Genomic DNA, 22919 nt, shown 5'->3' with positions numbered 1-22919 from the left:
ACAGTATAGCCTACTGTGGATTACATGCGCCACCTGTGGCAGTGGCAGTCAAAGATGTGTAGTACAAACTTCCAGACAGTAGAGGGCGACGTTTAAAAATGTCTACCCATTTATGCTGCAGACTACTCTTGCTTGTGTTATTATTGTCAAGAAGGTGAAGGAGCAAAGTGGCGACGGCGGGTTGCCTCCAAGTTCAGCCAAAATTAGGTAATATTTCGTTTCATTGCGCAGTCCGTAGCTTTCAATATGCACTTTTGAGTGGTGTGAGAGCTATGGCGAAGAATCGCAGCTGCAAATGTTTTCCCACTGCGGATGTTCTCAAGCCAGAAGTTGTTAGCTGAACAGGTTTGCTAATGTAGTGGTGTGAACAGTTCGTTTGCATTTTCTTTTTCAGTGGTAAGGTTATTGCGTGCCCTGTAGATTACTTACTTTGCATGTTAACTGAAGCACTACAGTTCGAAAAACTCAGCTAACAGATGACAACATTTTGAATGACATTAAACGAGTGCCCAGTCATTTTTAGTCCTCCTACTGTTAGCTGTCACTCTTTGAAACTGTTGAAGCCATCCTTCATTATTCCACACCTTGTATGTCTTCGACGACAGCTTGCGGCGACACCATGCAGAGTTTGTTGCCCGCATTGACTTTGAGGCAGCTGGGACGCCTGAACTCCGTGCAGCTGTTGTCCACGGGCCATGGACCAGTTTGGAGCTCGTGGTGCCCTCGGACATTGCATGCACGTCAACTGTGGGGCTCGGTTGGCCCCATGACGCTTAGAACACAAGCTTTCCCGGCAGTGAGGGAATGTACCTCTGGCTGGTCCATACATCAAGCAAGGTACAAAAGCAGCAGAAAAAACAGCCAGAAAAAAGTTCAAACGCAGCAGGAAGAGGAGGATACCGACGACGAGGAAGATGCTAGCGACTACGAGGACGAGCTTCAGGATGACCCAGGGTTACCAAAGGACTACAAAGACACTGAGAAAAATGTGCAGTCCTTTCGATATGACCTCATTCTGAAATCTGGCCTGGACATGGCACGAAAGTAAGTGATGTTCATGATGTTGTGTGTCTGTGTGCCAGTGTGTGTCCTCAGCATACGGCACAATAACACAAATACATTATGTGACACCCCTGTTCATTTTGTTGTCTTTCAGCAAAGTAGAGGATGCCTTCTATGGGAACAAGCTGCTGTTAAATGGCCTGAAACTAATTAAGAAGAGCAAAACAGTATGTCAATGTCCATTCTTGCTTTTGTAATTGTACATGGGTGCAGCTTTTTTTTTTTTTTAATTAACTGCATGTTTCAATCTGCTGAAATTTGTATTAACTTGTAAGGAACATTATAAGGTGATTACTGAAATTGTAACCTTAACCATTTCTCAACAAACCTACCTAATCAACCTACCTTAATCTCCCACAGGTGAAAGTAGGAGATACTTTGGACCTTATACTGAGTGAGGACAAAGAACTGAACTCTGTCAACCTAAGAAGAGTCATCTTCAAAAAAGTTGTAGGAGAAACAAGAGATTCTGAGAAATATAAGGTCATCCTGAGGACGTGGAAAAATCTCCAGTTACCCACCAAAGATGTTTTCAAGAATTGACGGAATATCCTGAAAATCCAACTGGATTTATGAACTTGTGTGATTCTGCAGTGTGGAAGAGTTTTTATTGGAAGGTTACGCTTCTCTGGTAGCTATGTCAGACACCCTTATAACATGGTTTTTTGTATCACTGTTTTTCTGCTTTGAAGGAAAGGGGTTGTTTGGGGATTACACAGACATAATACCGTAGGTGGAGGTGTTATCACAAAATACACCAGCAACCTGCACAGTGATTTCTGTTAACTTTTCTTTGTATGTCCATATTACATGAAGTTGTTGTGGGTCTTTGTGGATATCTGGTTGTTATTGGAGTTGTCTGATTTGTAGATATATCTCCATCATGATTGAGCAGCACATATTCTGTTGTGGCATTGGTCATGACTGTTAAGCACTTAACCATAATAAAACAAAACATGAGAAATGAAAGTCATGAATGATTCTACTATTGTAGTTGAATCAGAAAGGAAGGCTGTTAAATCAGTTGTGTTCCAAAAACTGGATGTATCTGAATCCGACACGTTCAAATTTGATGGATATGAAATACTTGTGTGATTGACTAAGACATTTTTACAGGGGTTATGTTGCACATTTGCGACCACAGTCCAGCTTTTTGCATAACAAAAATGTAAATATGTCACATATGTAATAGATTACCTATAAAATACTGAATTACTCATGGGTGTGTATATATTGAGGAAAATACATTGTTTTCTCTGAAAGAAATACACGATATGGTCTTAGACAAGTAGTACAAGTGTTTTTGTTGTCTTTTATGTAATGGCAAAAAACGGCTATATGTTCAATGAAATGAGGTGTTAAAATAAATAGTCCTGGAGACCATAAAATAAAATAACATCTTTAATTTTACATTATAATGCTGCTTATTTGTTTAAAAATAGAGTGACCACCTGTCGCAATAGTTAAATACAGATTTTAAGGACCATTTACCATTTTTAGAACATAAACATCTTTGTTACAAAAGACATACTGGAACGCTGCTACATCTAAGAAATTGTTTTGTTGCCAGATTCTGAAACCTTGTATGTGTGACCTATGTTGCTGCGTTAGTGTTAATGTTATCATATGTTTCCTGGCTACATTAGCTTATCGACATGTTAGAAATTAGAAATACAACATTAATATTTTGGCGTTTAAATAGGTACTACCTTCTCCCTACCAAACGGTAGTGATCTGAATCATAAAAAGGGCTTGGAATTAACTTATGCTTACTAATGCTACATCAGCCTGCCAGTGACAGGGAATTCACAACCATACTGAGTACTTTTGCGGAACCTGGTGCGGTTTATTTTTCTCTTTTCAATCTCAAAGATAAAAAACAAAACAAGCTAGTCATCTACTTAATTAACATATAAATTGTTAAGCGACTACGAACCAGCCACAGTGAAAGCCAAATCAGCAGGTTAATTCCAAGCCCTAATATCATAAGCTATACTGTCTGGTGCGGCAGCTACATCTTTATTTATTTTTTTACAATACATCCTAAGAGGACGGACCATCAGCTTGGCCTCAATATACACACTTGGTCCTCACCATGGACATTGTTGTAAAAATTAACTATACTCTTCAGCTTAGATATTTGTGCAAATAATACATGTTTTGTGAGAAATACAAAAAAAACGACATTGTAGAGAGGTGTTTGTGTTAGGAGTATGACACAGTGCTCGACCTCTTGGCCTTCTTCAGAATGTCACACTTTTTCCGATTTGGCCGCCTACAGCGCTCGTCGATGCTCGGCACGCACTCATAGTGCCACACCTCCTCCATCTTCTCCACTGGATAGACGGCCTCCACGTAATGGCGAATCAGGCGCAGGCGGACTGGGTCCAGCTGCTTTTTGTTGCAGGCGCCGGAGTGATTGTACTGAAGCCGCAGGTTCTCCTGGGTGAAGAGCTCTGGGAAGAGACGCACCAGTAAGCGGGCGGCAAAGTTCCCTACTGAGAGACTCTGCTGGACGATCTCCCTCACCTCAGAGTCTGACAGCAGGTACACAGAAGGCACAGGAAAGTCTGGGGGAGGCACAATGAGCTCCTCCAGGGGAATCTTGCAAAAGTCTTTGCTACTTTTTTCAGGCGGAAGGGGTGGCATTTCATAGTCCTCCCTCAGCCGATCCGAGGTCAGTTGGCTTATTTGGCTGACGGTCACAAAGTCTTGCTCTGACTTTGGGACGTAGACTTTACGTTGCTGTTGGTAGGAGCGGCGCTGCTCCGTGTCTCTCCGCCTGCACCGCTCGTCCAACTTGTCCACAAACTCAAGGGTCCACACTCGATCGTTCTTGGCTTGGGGATACAACAGCTGAACGTAATGACGGATCAATCTGATCCTGACTGGATCGAGCTGTTTCTTGCCTAACGTGCCACTGCAGTTGTAATGCTTTCGTGCATTTTCATATGTGAATAACTCTGGAAACATTAGAACAAGCAGACGGGAGGCAAAGTTCCCAATGGACAAACTACAGTCATAGTTATTCTTCAGCTGCTCCTTTGTGAGGAGATACTCCTGGGAAACATCGAAATCAGGTGCAGGAACCTCAAGGCTGTCGAAATTGAAGGGGACCAACCACGTTTTTTTAGTCCTGCGGTTTGGACGATCGTAATCACAAAGGTCACTGATTTTAACAATGGAAACATCATCTGGAAGATTTGCGTCAAAGCTTTCATCTTGCAAGGTATCCAGGTCATTTCCATTTCCTGGAATTGCCTCCAGTGCTTCTTCCATGCGCTGAATACAGATCTGCAGCCAGGTGTCTTCTGGGATATCAGGAAAATTGGTTTCCATATACTTACGAATGATCTCTAGTCTTTCAGACTCTAGTAAGAGCTTTCCTATACTGTTACAGCCGCTGTATCCCTCGGGCAATTTCCCCTCCTCAAAGATCTCTGGGAAAAGTCTATTCAACAACAAAATCACAAAGTCATCAGGGGAGGAGAGATCGTCAAGATCCTCCGCCACTTCCTGGGAGTCCAACACGGGATCTGATGACATGTTCAGGTGACCACTGCTGTCGTCACCTCCGGAGTCGATCGAAAGCCTCTCGTCCAGCCCATCCTCATTGATGAAATGGGAGGGCTGACTCTGGTCCATCTCAAAACTAAGGCCAACTGGAGTTTGTTTGTCATGCTGTGGCTGACCATTTTCCATGTCCTTTTGGGCCCAGAAATGATTGAAAAAATCATTAATTTGTATCAGGCACTCACTCTGCCAAATGTTGCTGTTCTTCACCAGCGGGTAGCAGACCTCCACATAATTGCGAATCAGCTGAAGGTGAAGTGAGTCGAGAGTCCGTTTTTCGGCAACGCCACAGGCACTGCAGCCATGGATGCAATCCTTGGCCGTAAACAGCTCAGGAAACAGCTGGACCAGCAGCCTGCACCCGAGCTCCCCTGCAGTTGACGTCTGTTCCATTAGCTGAGCCAGCTCGTCGCTCGTTAGCTGATACTCTGGCGGGGGCTGGAACTCCATGGCCGTTTCTGAAGGCTTTATTTGCTTCTTAATGCGCGTAACCTCAAGAGACAGCAGGTCCACTTTGCTGTGCAGCTGAGTCATGCTCGAATTCAACGTGTTGAGAATGAAGAACATTTTCTCAATCAAAGGGTAAAGGTTCGGTTCGGCCGAGGCTACGGAAGCCGAACCGCCTTGATTGAGACTCGGCTCGCATCGGTTAATCTGCCCCGAGTTGCACAGCTTGGGGAATAGGATGTTGTTCAGCCGAACCCCTGGCTCTTGCGGTCCGTGCTGGTCTAGATTGGAAACGGCCTTCTTCTCTGTGATGCGATGGGAGATGCTGTACAGAGGCTTCCTGTAGGACGAGATGGTCTTTTCCTGAGAGGTGTCCTTGTCAGATGTAATGCTATGACGGCGTGACCTTGTGGATTCTTCACACCCGTCCTGCACATGTTCAGTACTGGAAGCCTGCACCGCACAGGACAGAGACAAAACACAGATAAGGCATCGTCAAAGCAAGAGACAATCCCATAAACTACTCAGAAAAAATGTTGCATAAAGACTGCATAACAGGGCTGTAACGATATTGTATCGAACCGAGAAATCGTGATACACAGAGTCACGATACTGTATCGTGATACAAGGAGGCAGTATCGTGATACGCCCTTTCAAATTTGTATTACCCATTAGTCCAGAAAACAACCTTATGATTTGATGTGATAGTGTTTCCAAACTTCAGTGGAGATACATTTCAGAAATCGTGGAATGTATCGAACCGTAGGTCAAAAATCGTGATACAAACCGAATCGTGAGTTGAGTGTATCGTTACAGCCCTACTGCATAAAACAATAGACAAATTACCTTTTAGGGCAGGTTGTGTTTTTCTAAATATTATTATGGGTTACCATTGCTCTCGCAACGAGTGACATACATTATCAAGTTTGTTGTGAGAACAAGATTATGGAATTTCACTTTTGTTGTTGTGAAGTCATAAATGATAGATAATTGATAACAGATTGATTTTCTTTACCTCACTGGAGAGTCTGATCCTCTTTCTACTGATGGGTGGGTCTGCAGTGAGACTCATGTCCTCTGGGCTGTGTTGTGATGCAGGGGACTTAGTGGTGCCGTCAGTGGCAGCACCCGGGGACTTTCCCACAGTTGCTTCTGGAGTCTCATGACAGGCCTGCAGTGCGACTGAATCTTCCTCTTTCTTGATTTCTTTTGATGGTTTCCCCCCTGAAACAATGAAACATTCTTTGTATCTAAACAATACACAACACAGCGGTGTCCTGAACATAAAATACAGTCTGAAATGGATATGATAACAATCTTACCTATGTCAAGCATATCTCTCGCTGCATTTTCTTCATGCTTGGTGACATTCATATCCTAATAAAACAATTTAAAACACAGTTACAACAATATTCCCAGTAAGCCCACAATGTTTCTTGTAATGTTTAGTGCATAAGGCCATCCAGACAAAAAAAAAGACATGGCTTGGGCTGTCTTGCAAGTTTGACACACAAGTTTTGTTGTAGCCTAAGCCTCTGGCCAGTCACAGGGATGGTCAAAAACTTTATATGAAAAATGAACGTCAGAAATGTCTCAGCTATGCACCTAAATCATATATTTCAGAAAAGGCTGTATAGCCTGTAGTTCTGTTACACACCTCTAGATGTGTTATTGAAACCAAAGAAATGTACACTGATTATGTAAGTTTGGCTTACATAACTCAAAGTTCAACCACTGCCCTCTAAAATAAAAAGTTGTAATAACAGTTATATGGATTGAAACCTTGTAGGCTATTGAAAAACAATAAAGTAACATTTGACATTTGCGAATATGTTGTACCTTTGTCAATGTTTATGCGTAAACAACACTCCCTGTGCTCTCGCACGAAAGCCGCCTAAGTTAAATGTGGCATACATGTAAAACATGTTAGTTCCAACTAAACTACGGAATGTCACGCGTCGACGTATCAGGTTCAAGTCGTGCTATATCTTGTCCGCGCGAAGTTGGATTTGTTTATGTTGTTTATCTGTGTATACAGGTCGGGGTGTCGCCGGGTGCACAGGGGCGGCGCTGCAACTCTGTCTTGCACACGCGCCTCTCGGACTCCTATCCACTTCACTTCCTCATTCTTACACCACAAACCCACGAATCGTTTACAACCTGAGACAGATGTAGCTCTGTTTACATTACTTTATGCACGAACGCGCACAAATAAAGCTTTGCTTATTGCTCGAAAAGGCATTCACCCACAAATAGCAATGTTGTGCCCAACCCAATTTCTCGTGACTCTTTCCTCAAAGTGAGGATTTCTTATTGCGTGACGCGGCAAGAAAAACATTCAGCGACGCATTTGCCCCTTTACGTCTCCTCCGTTCAAAACATACCCACGTACTGTTTACAAACTTACCTTTGCGATTCCCTGCAGCCTTCTGCAATAGTTTAAGGCGCGTTAAACATGTCCGCTGCGATTATCCCTGTGGTTTTGTCCACGGGTAACTGTTGTCCGTGTTTCTCGACCGCCGCCGTGTTTTTTTCCTGCTGGTGCCCTCTCGCGTGACGTGACGGTATTGGCCTGCTGTGTCATTTCCGCACAGCTGTGGGTTTACAGTGGGTAGAGCTGAGGCTGGATGCATTTCTGCACAAAAGGATCAACTAACCAAACTTCTGCTGTGGGAAAAAAACTTTGCCTCATTGCAACACCGTTTCCTGTGCTCTTAATACCATTTGCATGACAAAACTACTCGCCCAATAATCGGGGCTGCAAACATTCTGTCTTTGCATCATAGCATCCTATCTCACACTGTAGACGACCCCTTTGACCCCAGCGCCCACCCACTCTGCCTACACCATGCACCGTAGGGCAGCCACACAGTGACAACTGCTACCTGCCAGTTTTAAGTCAACACATAAGGTGCAAAACGACTAATCTTAAAATATGGTGGTAACCTTTGGCCCTTTCACTGAAGCAAAATGAAGCATTTGTTTACACAATCAAATTAAGACTTCTGTTAAAATGGCTGAAATAAAATGTTCTGAAATAAATTCTTGTGTTTCATGAAAACTTATATTACACAGTATACTGTGCATAAACAAACAGTAAAATAATAATTCCAGTTGTGAAATTACAGAACACTGTCACTTTGTGTCCAAACGTTGTCTGCAGGATTTAATTATTAGACAAATTATACATTTGATATTACCAGAAAGGCAATGGCCAAGCCGTACTGCATTTCTAAAACGCCCTGTGTTGTGTCATGATAGTACTATGGTAGTAACTTTTCAATGATTACAATGAAAGTGAAAGTGAAAGCCCATTGGGAAACTCCAACTCCCAATGTCATTGTGACACAGCACTCCACTGCACACAAGTGAACACTGCATACTGCACACAACGAAATTGCATTTATGCCTCACCCGTGCAAGGGGGCAGCCCTCAGTGGCGCCCCATGGGGAGCAGTGCGGTGGGACGGTACCATGCTCAGGGTACCTCAGTCATGGAGGAGGATGGGGGAGAGCACTGGTTGATCACTCCCCCCACCAACCTGGCGGGTCGGGAGTCGAACCGGCAACCTCTGGGATGCAAGTCTGACGCCCTAACCACTCACCCATGACTGCCCATCACAATGTTCCACTGGTGGAACGACGTGCATTATGGGGCATGGAATGTCTAACAATCATTTCACCAGACATATGCATGTATTTCAATTATGTAATGGTAATTACTTTGACATTTCAAATACTTTCTTATAAACAAAACACATTGCTATGATCCGTGATTTTGTGAACAGAAAATCATTTATAGACTACTAGGTATCCCTAATCGAAATGTACCTAGAAGATAAATCAGATTGCTACAATTGTTATGGTCTGATTTACAGTTGCAAGCATGTCCAGTGGCCAGTATACTGTATGTCAACAACAATGTCGAAGATGTCTGCATGTTCTAACAATTTACTTCTATTGAATTATTATCATACACCACATATCAGTCTACAAATACAACATTTGTACTCTTAAAATCTCAGATTTCACAATGTTTGTCCTATATTAATTAATTAATAACTTATATTAATAAATTGTGTGTGTGTGTGTGTGTCTGTATTTGTTCTACACACACACACACACACACACACAAAACAAATATAAATTCTGTACATCATTTCAGCTTTTTGTGTCTAACACTGGAATCTCACTTATATCACTAATGGTGGGAAACTTGCCCACACCTGGCGGAGTTTTATCAACATCTAGCCTCTGCCATGTCCAGACACCATTAACACTCTCTGCTCATTGCTAGATCAATGCGCCATGACCTCCCACAGATATGTCTGCATGCTATTAGCCTGGGAATAACGGCCCCTGGAGAGGAGATATGCATGTGTGTATGTGGAGGAGCAGGGCCGCTGACAGCTTTTGCTGGGCCCTGGACAAAGTCAACTGAAAGGCCCCACCACTCAATGCAATGTAATGAGGAACCAATTCTGAACCCCCCCATCTCCCTGGGCCCAGGACAACCTAGCCCTTTGTCCCCCATGTCGGCTTGGCTGACTAGAGATATGCATGTGTGTATGTGGTGGTGGTGGTGGTAGGGATGGAGGAGTCGAGTCATTACTCAGGTAATGGGGCTGTCTGGAGTGCAGAGCATCACGATGGCCATATCCATCACGCACTCAAGCATTGAGATCTTCTGCAGGTACGTACGTTCAGACGTGTGACACCGGGAGAGAATCTCTGAAGAGTGGGATGTCATCCCTCTTTTTTTGGTCATTGAGCATCAGGCTCGTTAAAGATCAATAAATGTGTGTTATCATTCCAGACAACAAAGCCCACACTTGGCAAGAGAGATTTAATTTGTGTCAAGACACAGACCAACCTCCCATCCACAGGTGTTCAAATACTAAAAAAAAAAAAAAACATTGTTGTTCTCTGTATCTCGTCAAGGTCTGAGAGCCAAATCAGAGAGAGTAGAGAGAGAGGTTCCATTGGCCCATTGTTTCCGGGTTCTATTATTGGGGGGGAATTCCCCCTCTAGGCAGACCTGAGGACTGTTCTATTCAATGCTAGGAGCATTATGACACGCCCCTTTAGGCACACAGGAACCTGGTGATGTTAGGTGCCCATAGAAACCTATTATGTTGGCATATCTCTATACTTAAAGAATCTCTGGCCAAATTGTGGATGGATAATCCGTACATTTTTTTTTCCTGTTCTGCCATTAAGACGGACTCCATTGAAATATAGTTGGGTTTTTTTTATGTCAACTTGTTTTTTCATGAAGGACAGAAAGAATAGCTGGGGCAATGGCAATGGGGTTCCCATAATTAAAACAAACAAACGTCCTTTTGTAAGTATTTTTGTGCATGTTCACGTTGACAAGTGAATTATTACTGTACCCATAGATATTGCAAAACTGCGTGGACTTTGCTGTGACTGCTGGTCTTGCCTAATAACCCGGTGCCCGGCTGCAGTGACACTGTACTGGGATAGGGTGGAGCTGCTGTCCTGTGGAAGTGGCTGTGGGTTAAATAAAACCCAGTCGAGTGACAGAGAGAGGAGAGGAGAGTAGCTGTGTTTCAACAAGCCACAAATATGATCACGTCAGGCGAGTCCAGACGGTGTTGGGTTTCACAGGCACAACACAGTGGGTTTCATCTCATGGTCTGTGTTTTTGCGTGTGTGTCCTCTGTCTCCATTACACATGCTGTACATACACACAGTCTAGAATGTAATTTCCCATACTGTAGAATGAATTAGTTTGTTGAAAATCTAGGCTTTAATTAAATTACCAGTGTCATACTTTGAGGAACGGAATCGCTTCAAACACACAGGTGACTAATTATGTGCTTCATGTACAAGTATACAAGTTCACAAGTATACTTATCACTTAATGTTTCATAGTTAAATCCTAATGTACAATGAATTGATAAAATGTTTGCATGAATTTAAGTAGGCAGCCACTTTGAGAAGTGACTAATAATGGAGTTCTTGTTCACACTTGTCCACACATCAGCTGGAGGTGTAGAAGATTCGCCTATCCCTACACTTGTATACAGCTGCTACTGTTGAGGGTAAAATATTTGTTGAGCCTGCTGTGTCTAACACATAACTCAGTGATTCACCGGAACGCACAAAAAAGGGACTACAAATAAAGAAATACATTTTCATCCCACAAAAATCTGGAAACCCTGCTGTGTTTTTGACTGGCACTTTTTCCTCTCCTCACTTTTGTTCCTTTTTAACTCTCTCTCTGAATTTCGCCGTGTATGCTCCAGGCTTAGATAAATATTTCATGGATGGCTCGAGGCTTGCCGCATCGCGCTGTGTACCTGAGTGAAAGCATCAACACACCAGGACGCCAGTCAAGAAGAATCTACAGTCACGACACGGACACACACACAGGCACTGGAAAGCAGAGCCAGGCCAACGACATTTACTTATTTATCCATTTAAACGTTTATTTTTAAGTGTGGGCTTTTTCCCAACACGTGGCAATCTGAGTAAATGGACCACACACTGTTCCCCTTCTTTTCACCCCCAGGGAAAGCTCTTCTCTACGTCTTTCAGGTGGGCTAGCATGGTGAGAGGGTGGGGTTATGTACCGTATGTTGGGTGGGGTGGTTTATGGGTGGGATTGGTGTGTGGAGGCAGGTTTGGCAAATGTCAAACCCCCAAAAATTCTCAAAAGCAGCCTGGATACACCAAATCATACCCAAAATCCTGCCCAAATTCCATTGATTTCTATGGCTATAAATCTACAGAAAAACCCTTATTTTTTACCTGCAGACGGTCAAAACGGCCCAATCTGGGCTCGGGTGGGGGTGCTTTACGTAGGTAGGCTCGGTGTGTTTGTAATGTGAAGGGGGTGGGTGGTGGTCTTTGCTTGGTTTGGGTGACACACCTCAGGACCCCAAGCTTCACACCCTTGTCGTCCCTCCCGTGGAGAGCGCCTGGGAAACCACAGGCCACCACCCTGGCGCCAGCCCGCACGACGCGCCAATCAATAGTGCCGCATTTCCTGTCCATTTGCTCAGGTCACGGGAGTGGGGCCTCATTAATAATTTCTGCCAGCACCGCTTCAAGTGTGCCTGTGGCACGACCAAGGGAAGCAGTTTGACCTTTTTATTTGTTTTACTTTTTTTAAAAACATTCTCCTGTACTGATTTTTAACTGGTGCTTGTAGTGAAATAAAAGCAGAATAGTACAGGATGATTTTGAGTGATTATCACAGACTTGGAGTGGACTGAAGTTGTTGTGTGGCGATGACAAAATAAATAAACCCAAAGAACAAACAATAAGATAATATCCCTTTATACATATCAGACATGGTCATTTAAAACTTTTTATACATTCAGTATCCAGTCAGTCAAATAGTTGTGACAAACAATGTGCGACACCAGGCAGCCTGAGATGAAGAACTATTTTCATTGCACAAAGCCGCAGCGTCTCTCTTTTGTGGTCTTCTACAGTATCTTGCTTATCAAACTCATCCACACCGACACCTTTAGTTTACCATTCCCCATCACACCTGATTCAGAATCCAAAATTCAGCAGTGTAGCAGACACCTGCTCATATAAATACCGTATGTGACTGCACTGTAGTAGCTCTGTGATGGCGTATATAAAACGTGACTGCAGACAGCTGAGGTAAAATGTCCTCCTTCAGCGTTGAGTGTTTTGATGGGTCAGGTCTTGGTGGCGACTGACGCGATATTCTCTAGAGCGGAGCGCGCCTCGGAGGGAGGGAAGCGCTTGATGGCCTCCAAAGCTTTGTTTCCGTGGTAACTGCGGCGGTCCATGGCCTGGCTCACTCCGTTCCCCGATTTGATCGTTAACCACAGCTGTCCAATGGGAAAGGGAAGAGGAGCATGGCTTTATGAACACTGTTGGCTACATTAACATTTTTTGGAAAAGGGCATCACATTTTTTATGATGTTTGCATTGTTTGTCATTTCACACTGCTTGGATCAGTGTTCAACATTCAAATTCACATGCATGCACGTTTGCACGTATGCACATACACACAGACACAGACACAGACACACACACAATCATGGACAAATTTAAACGTTTAGTCTCTTCCCCTTGTGGTTCAGTGTCTAGCCTGTTAGGAAACCTGCTTGAGGCACTTGGCCAAAATGATTTGCAGGACAGATTGTGCTGGGGACAACCCTGCGGGTTTCGTCTTAAAAACACCAGACAAGAGAGAGAGCATCTCCCTCTATGTTCACTTAGGACAGCGGTATGTTCTCTTAGCGGACAAGAGTGCAGAGAGGTCACTGTCTAAATGTTCTAAATCAGTGTGTTTCCTGCCTCACTGTAAATGTTCAACCTAACTGGCATTTTCTTGAAAAAAAACCAAGAAAAACAACGGCTTCAGCTTAGCCAAGCTGAGGAAAAATATCCCAATATACTGTATGATAAAACATTGTATTCTGTTTCAGCTGAATAGTACGTCATGAGAAGTACAATGTATCTTGGCAAACCATTGAACCGTTAGCAAAAAGTTGTAATTATCAATACGATCACTGAAACTATTCGCAGCTGTTTTTGTTGGTGAGACTGCGTATTGGGTTGATCTCTCATGTATTTGACAGCGTAGTGCGGCACTCATACTGATGGCTGTCACACACAGTCACCACACAGTTTCCTCTGCGCCACCCGCACCACACTGCACCGCGTCGCTTCCACATCCCCGGCCCCCTTGGTGAAGGAGATTCTCCACCGATGCCACTGTCCCCGAGTCGCTCTGTCTCCTCCGTAAATAGGCCCCGGTACTTTATACCCCTCGATCTGGTTTCAGACGCGACCCGAGATCCCCCTGTTCTCTCACTCTTCCTGTCCCCCCGCCCCACCAGCCCCCTCCCTTCATCATCTCCCTGTCTCCCCTTCTTTCTTTCTTTCTTCTCCATCTGACTTTGGAAACCAAATTTCCAAACTTGCTATCGGTTACTGCCAACAGACACCCTCCTGGCCCCTCACACCCGGGCTGCAACCGTACCCTGAGCCATACCTCTCGCTCCACCCCCCACCACCCCTCCACTCTCTCTCTACCCCGCCCCAGGAGTGGGACAGACCTCAAAAAGTTGTAAAGGGGCATCAGGTCCAACTGACTGTTAGCACTTACACAAGTTTTTTTTTTCTCCGATGAAAGATTTTTTTTGGTGTAGCTATTTCATGCCGGTGTTAAGTTATATTACGATTAATGGGACCTTGCCTTGCAAGGTGTCTAACTTTTCATTTCGGGTTTCTAATGTCAGGATTTAGGAGATACTCCATGTCCTTTTTCAAAAGAACAGCTTGAATGGCACTGGCAAATGTTATTAGGGGTTGACGATATGATATTGAAGATGCATAATATTGAAATCAATGATTGTACAGTAATGAATAGGACTATGGTACAACACAGTAGAATGAGTGAACATGTTCACTTACCTTAGAATAATCTATAGGTCTTCCCAAACTTCTTGCCTGAGGAAGAAAACAAATCTTTGTTAAGATAATGCTCTACTCATTTCAATTCATAAGGCATTATTAGCTGAAATATATTAATTACGTGATCATGAAGATGCACTGTGAGATGATGAAAAAGCCACCAGCTGAGATAATGAGCTGTAGCACAGTTAAAATAAGACAGAGAAACTATATTGACTAATAATGATATCAATAGAAGCGTCCCCTTCAGAAAACCATTCATTTGATCTTTTACAGCATCATAGCCCAAAACTTCAACATTCAAGAAATTCAAGATTCCGTCCAGAGGGAAATTTATCTTGGACATAGACATAGCTTTCGCTTTACACATGACAGCACAAAAAATAAGACTTTAAGACCCTGTTTACATGTATACTGTACAGAGTTTTCTCCTCTTACATCAAAAATATACATTTTAGGGAGCTAAAATGCACCTGTCACAGTGTTTTTATTTTATCCAAATGCCATTGTTATGTTAACAGATAACCAAAATATCTGCTTTTAAAAATAACCACATACTTGGAACCAGCACCTAACACACTACTGTAGGTGCAGCCAGCTCTCAACAGCAAAACAAATGCCTCCTCAGGTCTGTGAAAAAACTAAACTTGTCCATCAAACTAACTGGTTACATATTCAGATATTTGAAATGTGAATATTTGTTTTATCCGTTTATGTATAAGCAGCAGATGTGGATAAAAATAAAAACATCATTGTGACAGATAAACACCCCTAAACGAGATATTTTTAAAACACAAGTTTTGAAATATGCCTTATAAAACTCCCTTTATGTGTAAACGAGAGGTCAAAAACAATGCGTTTTCAAAAACACCCAAACGCGTGTAAACAGCTTCTAAGCCATCATCATCATCAGTGCTGTGTGGTCTTGTTATTTTGTCCTACGCAGCAAACTGTCCTACCAAGCTATTACAACGCGCCCCTGTAGCGGATGGGGTTAGGGCTACAGTATGTTAACAGCCCATTAAGGATACTTCGCTGATGCAGCAGGTCTCAGCAGAACAGCGGAAAGCGCTCTTCTGCTGGCCATGTTTTAGTAAATAGGTACCTGTAAATAAAAGAAGGACCGGAAGTGTGGTCTTAGAAAGTTTATGGAAATGCCTGGGCCACTGAGGATGTGGCCATCGCTGGCATTGATGCCGTCCTCTTGACTGCCATGCCAGGACACCGGTTTGGTTAGGTACTCAGAGAACCGGTTAAGGGACAGGCAAACTGGATAGATAAAGTAAGTCCTGCCATTGCAGCTTTGGAAAAATTTGGCTTTGGCAAGACCTTAATTTCCTGGATTAAGCTCTTGTATAAACATCCACAAGCAAGCGTTCAAACCAACGACCTGAGATCAACATTCTTCCCCCTGAGTAGAGGTACAAGACAAGGTTGCCCCCTCTCCCCACTTTTATTTGCCATAGTGATCGAACCACTTGCCATAGCTTTAAGAACCACAACAGAATTTCAGGGCATAACTAGAGGGGGAATAGAACATAGGGTTTCTTTGTATGCCGATGATTTGTTATTATATGTTAGTCACCCAATGACATGTGCAACTAAAATTGTGTGTTTATTGGAAAAGTTTGGAAGGTTTTCAGAAAAGTGAGTGTTTCCTTCTAAATTCTACATCACCGCCAGGTCTGACACCCTCTTTTCCTTTTCATCTTTCTAATTCAGGTTTCAATTATCTAGGAATTAACATTACCAAATCCTTCTCGTCTCTGTCGTCAAATTTGACAACTATAGTTACCCGTATGAAGGAAGACTTCAAAAGATGGTCAGCGTTGCCTTTATCTTTAGCGGGCCGTATAAATACTGTGAAGATGAACATTCTCCCAAAGTTTTTATATGTCTTCCAATGCCTACCTCTGTTTCTTACCAAGTCTTTTTTTTTAAAATTAGGTCAAGCTTTGACCTCATTTATATGGGATAGCAAATTACCTCGAGTTAAGGTGAATATTTTGCAAAGGCCACGCAGTATAGGTGGATTATCACTGCCTAGCTTCATTCACTACTACTGGGCTGCAAACATCCAGAAAATACTTTATTGGTTACATTCCCCTGACACAAATTGGTGTATTTTGGAGGAACAAACATGTCGGCAGTCCAGTCTCAGGGCTTTAATCTACTCATCATTACCTTTAAGGCCTTCTCGCTTTACTTCAAACCCTATAGTTCTCTCTACACTTAAAATTTGGAACCAGTTTCGGTCACATTATACATTTCGTTCTGCTTCTGTCTTGGGCCCCATTCATAAAAACCACCTCTTTACCCCATCTACCATGGGCTTGTCATTCCTGGAATGGTCAAGGAGAAATATTCACAATTGTTTTTTCAATATCTCCAGATCCGGCACTTCCTTAAAGCTAGTTTTCCACCCTTCCCCACATTACCAACATTAGAAGCTTGGGAAGAGCTAACGCTCATAAAACCAAGGAAAGGGATAATCTCTCTTATATATGGCAGAGTTATGTCTCTAGATGACCAAAACCTAACAAGAATTAAAAGTCGTTGGGAAGACGAGTTGGGAGTGGAGCTGGGAGATCATTGGGATTGTGCTCTTGATAGAGTTAATTCTTCATCATCCTGTGCGCGCCTGTCTCTTATTCAGTTTAAAATCCTTCACAGGGTACATTACAGTAAAGCCAAACTGGCTGAAATATACCCAGGATCAGACGCAAGTTGTAGCAGGTGCTCATTTTCTCCTGCCAATCTCACACAGTTTTTGGTCCTGTCCCTCCCTTGACTCATATTGGTCTGGAGTGTTCAAAACCTTGTCTAATGCATTGAACATACCAATCGAACCAAGCCCCTTCACAGCAATTTTTGGCGTTCCTCTTAAGATCCAGACATGGTTAAAAAAGCCCAATCTGACGTCATTGCTTTTACTTCACTGCTCGCACGCCGCCGGATTCTCTTGGGATGGAAATCTCCTACCCCTCCTTCCATCGCCCGATGGTTGGAGGATGTCATGCTCTTTCTTAAATTAGAAAAGATAAAATTCACTCTTAGAGGATCAATGAATACGTTTTATTTGAGATGGCAACCCATTATCACTCACTTTGATAATTTGAAGGAATTAGAGGCTAATCCCACATAGCTTCAATTCAGTTTTCAATAATTCTTTCATATTGTATACTGTAGGTGTCCTTTTCTTGCTATATCACCACCAACACCCCCACCCCCCCCTGTTGTTTTCTTTTGTTGTTGATTATTATTGTTATTATTATTTATTATTATTATGTTTTGTGTAACTTTTTGCCTACTTCTTTTGTTGTGTTTTTTAATAATGTTGTTAAGGTTCTATGTTGTAAAAAAGAAAAGAAAGAAAAACTGGAAACTTTCTACTATACTGTAATTGTGAGTTGTCTGCTCCAGATGTGTATTGATTGTTTCTAATAAATAAAACTTAAAAAAAAAAAAAAGTAAGTCCTGCCAGATATTCTTTCTTTGTGTGCTCCCACCACAGGTTACTTCACTAATTAGCTGGTGAATCTGGCTGAATTTGTTGTGGTAATTTAGGATCAGCTCATCCACTGAATTGGTTGGAGCAAATATGTGGCCGGGTTCTTACTTTCTGGACTCCTGACCCGGTTGAGGCCGAATGGAGGGACCCCTCCTCCCTGATTGCTACAGTCTCCTTAGGGCTGTGTCTTTATTACGTGAAGTGTCTGAACCATTTAAGTACAGTCTCCAGAGAGGAGAGAAGAGAAGAGAAGAGAAGAGAAGAGAAGAGAAGAGAAGAGAAGAGAAGAGAAGAGAAGAGAAGAGAAGAGAAGAGAAGAGAAGAGAAGAGAAGAGAAGAGGAGAAGACAAGACAAGACAAGGCAAGACAAGACAAGACAAGACAAGAGAGGGGAAGAGCTACCTGTTGCAGCTGCTGCAGCCATTTCTCCTGGCCCACGGCGTGCCTGTGGAAGACCACGGGGGCCAGGTCCAGGCTGAAGGGAGGAGGCTCCACCATGCTGCTCTTCACAAACGGCTGCAGGTCAGAGTTAAGCTGCCAACACCAGCAACAAACACAGAGTTGGGAGTTAGTCCAAGTCAGAGAGTATGTTATTGTCACAGGAGATTGAAATTGATTTTACCGAATTGAGATGTATTGATTGAAATGGAGTATTAAGAGCAGTAGTAGGCGTACAGATGATTAACTATTCCGGAAGCATACATCATGTACAAATATGACATGTACACATATATATTTCCTTGTTAAAAAGAGTTACAGGAGCTACCCTAAACCAGTGTTTCCCAACCAGGGGTACGTGTACCACTAGGGGTATGCGAGCACACTGCAGGGGGTACTTAGAAAAATGAAAAAATGTATGGAGCATACCGGTAGTCACATTGGGATATTAGAGCATGAGTGAGGGGGTACTCATGGTATGACAAAAAGGCTTAGGGGGTACGCAAGACAAAAAAGGTTGGGAAACACTGGCCTAAATAATGCCATCCGACTCTTGAGGACTTCTTGAGAGTTTTGATGGCAAAACCTCACCAACAAAACCTAATGTCCACTCCACAACACCCCTCCCTGCTCTCGGGCTACAGTAATCGTCAGACCTTTGTCTAATCGTTCCTCTACACATATTTATCTTGTTTAAAGTCCCCCTTTGTCATTTGCTTTGGATAAAAGCTTCTGTTAAGTGCAACACAATCTAATGTTAAGTCAAACAGCTAGCACTGCACAAGGCGGGCCCCAGACTGCTGGAGAACTTGCCTCGCCTCTAAGAAAACAGATGGATGCAACAGATGCAGTCTCCTTTGAGGGCCTGGGATGGGCGTGAACAAGGTTACGTTCTTAGGCCTAAGCAGCATCTCTGGTCCTTGAGAACTTGGTTTAAAATAAATGAATTCATAACTTATGAATTATTTAAATGATCTCTGCCGTGCAGGGTACAGGGTGTTGAGAGTTTGAGTTGAGAATTTCTCCCGTGCCGTGCCAAGCCAAGTTAGTTTTCCTTGGCACTGGCTGGCTGGCTGGCTGGCTGGCTGGCTGGCTAGCTGGGGTACCTTGTGGCCGAGGGACAGGTGCTTGCCGTACTGGTAGGCCAGCATCTGCGCGTCCGTGCTGTGCTTTGCCAACTCCATGGCCGCCTGGCAACTCTTGGCCAGCAAGGCACCATGGGACAGGAAGGTCTGGTCCTCCCAGGAGGCCAGGGAGACGTCGGTGATGCAAGCAGAGTCCTGTGTAATGAGGCAAGATGGAGGGAATAAGAGTGAACGGAACTGCTGCGGTAAAAACACTACAGAGACAGACAAATGCACTAAAGTGGATTCGTTCGAGTAGGGGGAAAAGGCATTCCAATAGCACAACGGTTCTGTCTGAAGATGTCTGAATCTGATAAGTAACACGGCACCACAAAGTAGAGAGACGGCAGGAAAAAAATAGATTCGATACGACCCAGCCAATACTTTTGAAATGATCACCACTAAAAAAGAAAAAAAAGTATTCAGATTTCCTTTCCATTCATACCTGCTGCCTTCAAAAACATAAGCGAGAAAGAAAAACAAAATACGATCAAAAAAAAGGAGTGGGGTCGAGAGGAGGAGAAGAGGAGGAGGAGGCAGAGGAGGAGAGGAGAGGAGGAGGGGGCTGAAATCCGAGCGCGCTTGGAAGGAGAAAACGATGCGGTGTCTGCTCGGAATCCTCTCCTCTAAAAGGGGCAAGGCGAAACCCGAGCCGCCTCGGCCCCCCCCTCCATCAGAAATACTCCACCCCGACCCGGCCCGGCCCGGCCCGTTGCATCCCGGAGGAAAGGCGGCCCAGACCCAGACCCCGACCCAGACATTCTGGCTTGTTTGCATCACGCACTAAAACTTTCTCCCTTTCATTCATTATTTACCCCAGTCCCCAACCAACTGTTTGACTAAACGGACCGACCGACCGACTGACTGACTGACTCTGCTTGTTCTCTTCAGTTCTGCTTCGTTTCGTCGCAAGTGGCCTGGCTCTGACTCTTGCGCCACAACAAGCCTGCATCAAAAACACCACACCCCCCAAAAAAACTTTGGACTAGTTCTGAAAATCTGGATCCGACTCTGGCCCCTGCTGGCGGTGTGTGTCTGATCATGCGAGTCCAATTTGGGATTATGAGCTGGCCAATAACAGGTCACATTTCATATAAACTTGCAGCGTGTCTGAAATGCGTGCGTGCAATGTGAGACATTTCACCATCAAAACAATGCAACACTCTTTTTGCGAGCCACATGAGGAGAGTTTACAGCAGATACATGGGGGGATGTGATTGACTGATTGATCAGATCAGAGGGGATTAGTTCAAATAGTTGAAATATAGCTTTTTTGAATTACATTTTTTCATATTTAGATATCTCACAATTTATACTCAAATGACCGTTATATTCGATGCGTTTTTTGTTTTTGTAGAGCCAGACAAGAGCTTTCAAACAGCATTGAAAGCATCTCAAACCATCAACCCTTCCCTCTCAATTAAGACTTTCATAGTCTGTTTCTCCCTTAATTGGTGCAAAATTCATGCAAACACAGTTTTGGAGTTCTATCTTGCCACGAAGAAGGCACACTAAGTTTAAGTAAAGCCTGTGTCGGTTGGGCCCCAAAATGTCTGATTTCACATCAAATGAAAATCATTTGCTTTTCAAGTGTTGCTCTTACAGCTTTCAAACTCCATGGAGATCCCTTGTCTGTGTGTTTGTGTGTGTGTGTCAGTGTGTTCTGTAGGTGGCCAGCCTCCAGTGGTTGGAGCTGGATATGTAACCTGATCCCTGAGAAGCAGCATGTTTACTGTCATGCAACACCAGCTAACCCTCAACTGTGGCCAATTGAATCGGTCTCGGACTAGTCAATGGCTCAATGTTCCTGCGGAGGCCTCGTGACTGACTTGATGAGGCCAGATGCTTGTGAGGGTCCCCTGGTGGCCAACTGGTGGAACTGTGGTTTGGTTGTCTTACCTCTGCTGAGTTTGAGCCTTCATAGTAGATTCCCTGCACCAGGTCTCCAATGGCACTGGAGATCACCTCCACCACCTGTGGCCACAGAGCAGACAAAAAAAGTGCTGTCAATCAAGCGTTCTTCTCGGAAGATTTGTCTGGAATGTCAACAACATACCTTTACATTTGCACCGTGACAAATAAATTATCTTGAAAGACCTTGACAACCAATGAAAAATGAATTACACATCCACAAAAATAGAAAGGAGAAAAGGAGTCGGCTTGTATCTTTATTTTCAGCTTTTTCCAATGCAGTTTTTCCTTAATTGTATGCAGCTCCCGTGTGACTGAGGCGCGGATGCCAGCTTTACCTTCACATCCACAAAAGTCACAAGTCTGAGCACATCTGTATAGTGGAGCATGTGATGAGCAATGTCATCCAAATATCAAGAAAATGGGCCCTGCCGTGGCCAACCGGTAGGGCACTCGCCTGACATGCGGCTGACCACGTTCGATTCCCGGGTCCTTTGCCGACCCCTCCCCGTCTCTCTCCCAATTTGCTTCCTGTCCACCTCTCACACTGTCCTATCAAATAAAGTCGAAAAATAGCCCCCAAAAAATCTCAAATATCAAGAAAATGACTGAAACCTGTATTCTAACTAACGATCTATACTTAACCATGAATTGATAAATAATAAATAAAAAATTTAATAGGCAATGTAAACCGTAGAACCAATATTTTCAATTATTTTCTTCTCTTTCTCGAGACATATTGTAGTAGGACCGTTTAAAAAAATTGCGTGCCATAATTTCCTGTTACATAACACCCATTTAACCAGTTGAAATTCAATGTCTGAATTCCACAGAGAGAGGGAGAATCTGAGCCCGTCTTAACGGCATACCATAATTGACCCTTCATCGTACAGCATGTACAGTATGGCACACCTCCGTTTCAGAGCTGCATGATCGTAGTAGGGGAGGCAGGGCCGGCGCTAGGGCGGACAAGATGGTCAGCTAGGGCTCTAAATGCCCCGGGGGGCCCCGAAAGTCCCACAGAGTTAGAACGTCAAGTGGAATAAAACATTAAACTTTACATGGGTAATCATTATTCATGGGCACTCAGTATATGCAAGTGGGTCAATGATGTTGTTTTGGGCTTAAGTGATACAACCACAGCTAATGCCACTAAATCAATTAATTGTAATTGCAATTAATTGTAATTGTAATTAATAGTAATTGATAATGAATGGACTGCAATAAATATGGTTCTTAGAAAATCTGTTAAAACAAAAACAAAAATCCTTTAATCCATACAATCTACAGTGGCATTAGCTGTGGTTGCACCACCCTGACGCGTGCTACTACTTAAACCAGTGGTTCTTAACCTTTTTCCTTAAAGCAGTGTTTCTCAAACTGGGGTGCGTGCACCCCTGGGGGTGCGCGGCCTGCCTTAA

At 43.5% G+C, this 22919-nt stretch overlaps 3 protein-coding genes across 5 annotated transcripts in view; 1 reads left to right on the top strand and 2 right to left on the bottom strand.

The window, feature by feature from the left end:
- Positions 1–108: 108 nt before the first annotated feature.
- On the top strand, positions 109–2031 carry mtres1 (mitochondrial transcription rescue factor 1). Of its 2 annotated transcripts, XM_063183515.1 has the most exons (4): positions 109–207; positions 606–1044; positions 1157–1229; positions 1423–2031. In XM_063183515.1, the coding sequence occupies exons 2-4, from the start codon at positions 620–622 to the stop codon at positions 1603–1605; spliced, it is 681 nt and encodes a 226-aa protein (XP_063039585.1). In that variant the 5' UTR covers positions 109–207; positions 606–619; the 3' UTR covers positions 1606–2031. The 2 variants fall into 2 exon arrangements, with proteins under 2 accessions (XP_063039585.1, XP_063039583.1); XM_063183513.1 differs by having other exon boundaries at positions 139–1044.
- A 416-nt stretch (positions 2032–2447) lies between these two features.
- Positions 2448–7629, bottom strand: bend3 (BEN domain containing 3). 2 transcript variants are annotated; one of them, XM_063183508.1, is made up of 4 exons: positions 7490–7629; positions 6405–6459; positions 6098–6306; positions 2448–5535 (listed from the first exon to the last, which is right to left on the bottom strand). In XM_063183508.1, exons 2-4 carry the CDS (start codon positions 6454–6456, stop codon positions 3268–3270), a joined length of 2529 nt encoding a protein of 842 aa, XP_063039578.1. In that variant the 5' UTR covers positions 6457–6459; positions 7490–7629; the 3' UTR covers positions 2448–3267. The 2 variants fall into 2 exon arrangements, with proteins under 2 accessions (XP_063039578.1, XP_063039579.1); XM_063183509.1 differs by lacking the exon at positions 7490–7629 and adding an exon at positions 6922–7473.
- A 4745-nt stretch (positions 7630–12374) lies between these two features.
- Positions 12375–22919, bottom strand: part of pdss2 (prenyl (decaprenyl) diphosphate synthase, subunit 2) — a 60010-nt gene continuing 49465 nt past the window's right edge. The window contains exons 4-8 of the mRNA XM_063183533.1: positions 21487–21561; positions 19570–19743; positions 18428–18559; positions 14515–14550; positions 12375–12920 (exon numbers count right to left, since the gene is read on the bottom strand). Coding sequence (XP_063039603.1) covers positions 12765–12920; positions 14515–14550; positions 18428–18559; positions 19570–19743; positions 21487–21561 — 573 coding nt within the window. The 3' untranslated portion in view covers positions 12375–12764. The remainder of the gene's footprint in view (positions 12921–14514; positions 14551–18427; positions 18560–19569; positions 19744–21486; positions 21562–22919) is intronic.

Source organism: Engraulis encrasicolus, chromosome 19, assembly GCF_034702125.1.
Source record: "Engraulis encrasicolus isolate BLACKSEA-1 chromosome 19, IST_EnEncr_1.0, whole genome shotgun sequence".
NCBI classification, from domain to species: domain Eukaryota; kingdom Metazoa; phylum Chordata; class Actinopteri; order Clupeiformes; family Engraulidae; genus Engraulis; species Engraulis encrasicolus.
Note: the sequence above shows the minus strand (reverse complement) of the source record. Positions and strands in the feature narration are given on the sequence as shown.

Coding starts and splice junctions, on each gene's coding strand:
- mtres1 (XM_063183513.1), top strand. CDS start 590: ATGTCTTCGACGACAGCTTGCGGCGACACCATGCAGAGTTTGTTGCCC. Junction 1,045..1,156: donor GGCCTGGACATGGCACGAAA/GTAAGTGATGTT, acceptor GTTGTCTTTCAG/CAAAGTAGAGGATGCCTTCT. Junction 1,230..1,422: donor TAATTAAGAAGAGCAAAACA/GTATGTCAATGT, acceptor AATCTCCCACAG/GTGAAAGTAGGAGATACTTT.
- bend3 (XM_063183508.1), bottom strand. CDS start 6,456: ATGAATGTCACCAAGCATGAAGAAAATGCAGCGAGAGATATGCTTGAC. Junction 6,307..6,404: donor GAGAGATATGCTTGACATAG/GTAAGATTGTTA, acceptor TCATTGTTTCAG/GGGGGAAACCATCAAAAGAA. Junction 5,536..6,097: donor GGATCAGACTCTCCAGTGAG/GTAAAGAAAATC, acceptor TGTGCGGTGCAG/GCTTCCAGTACTGAACATGT.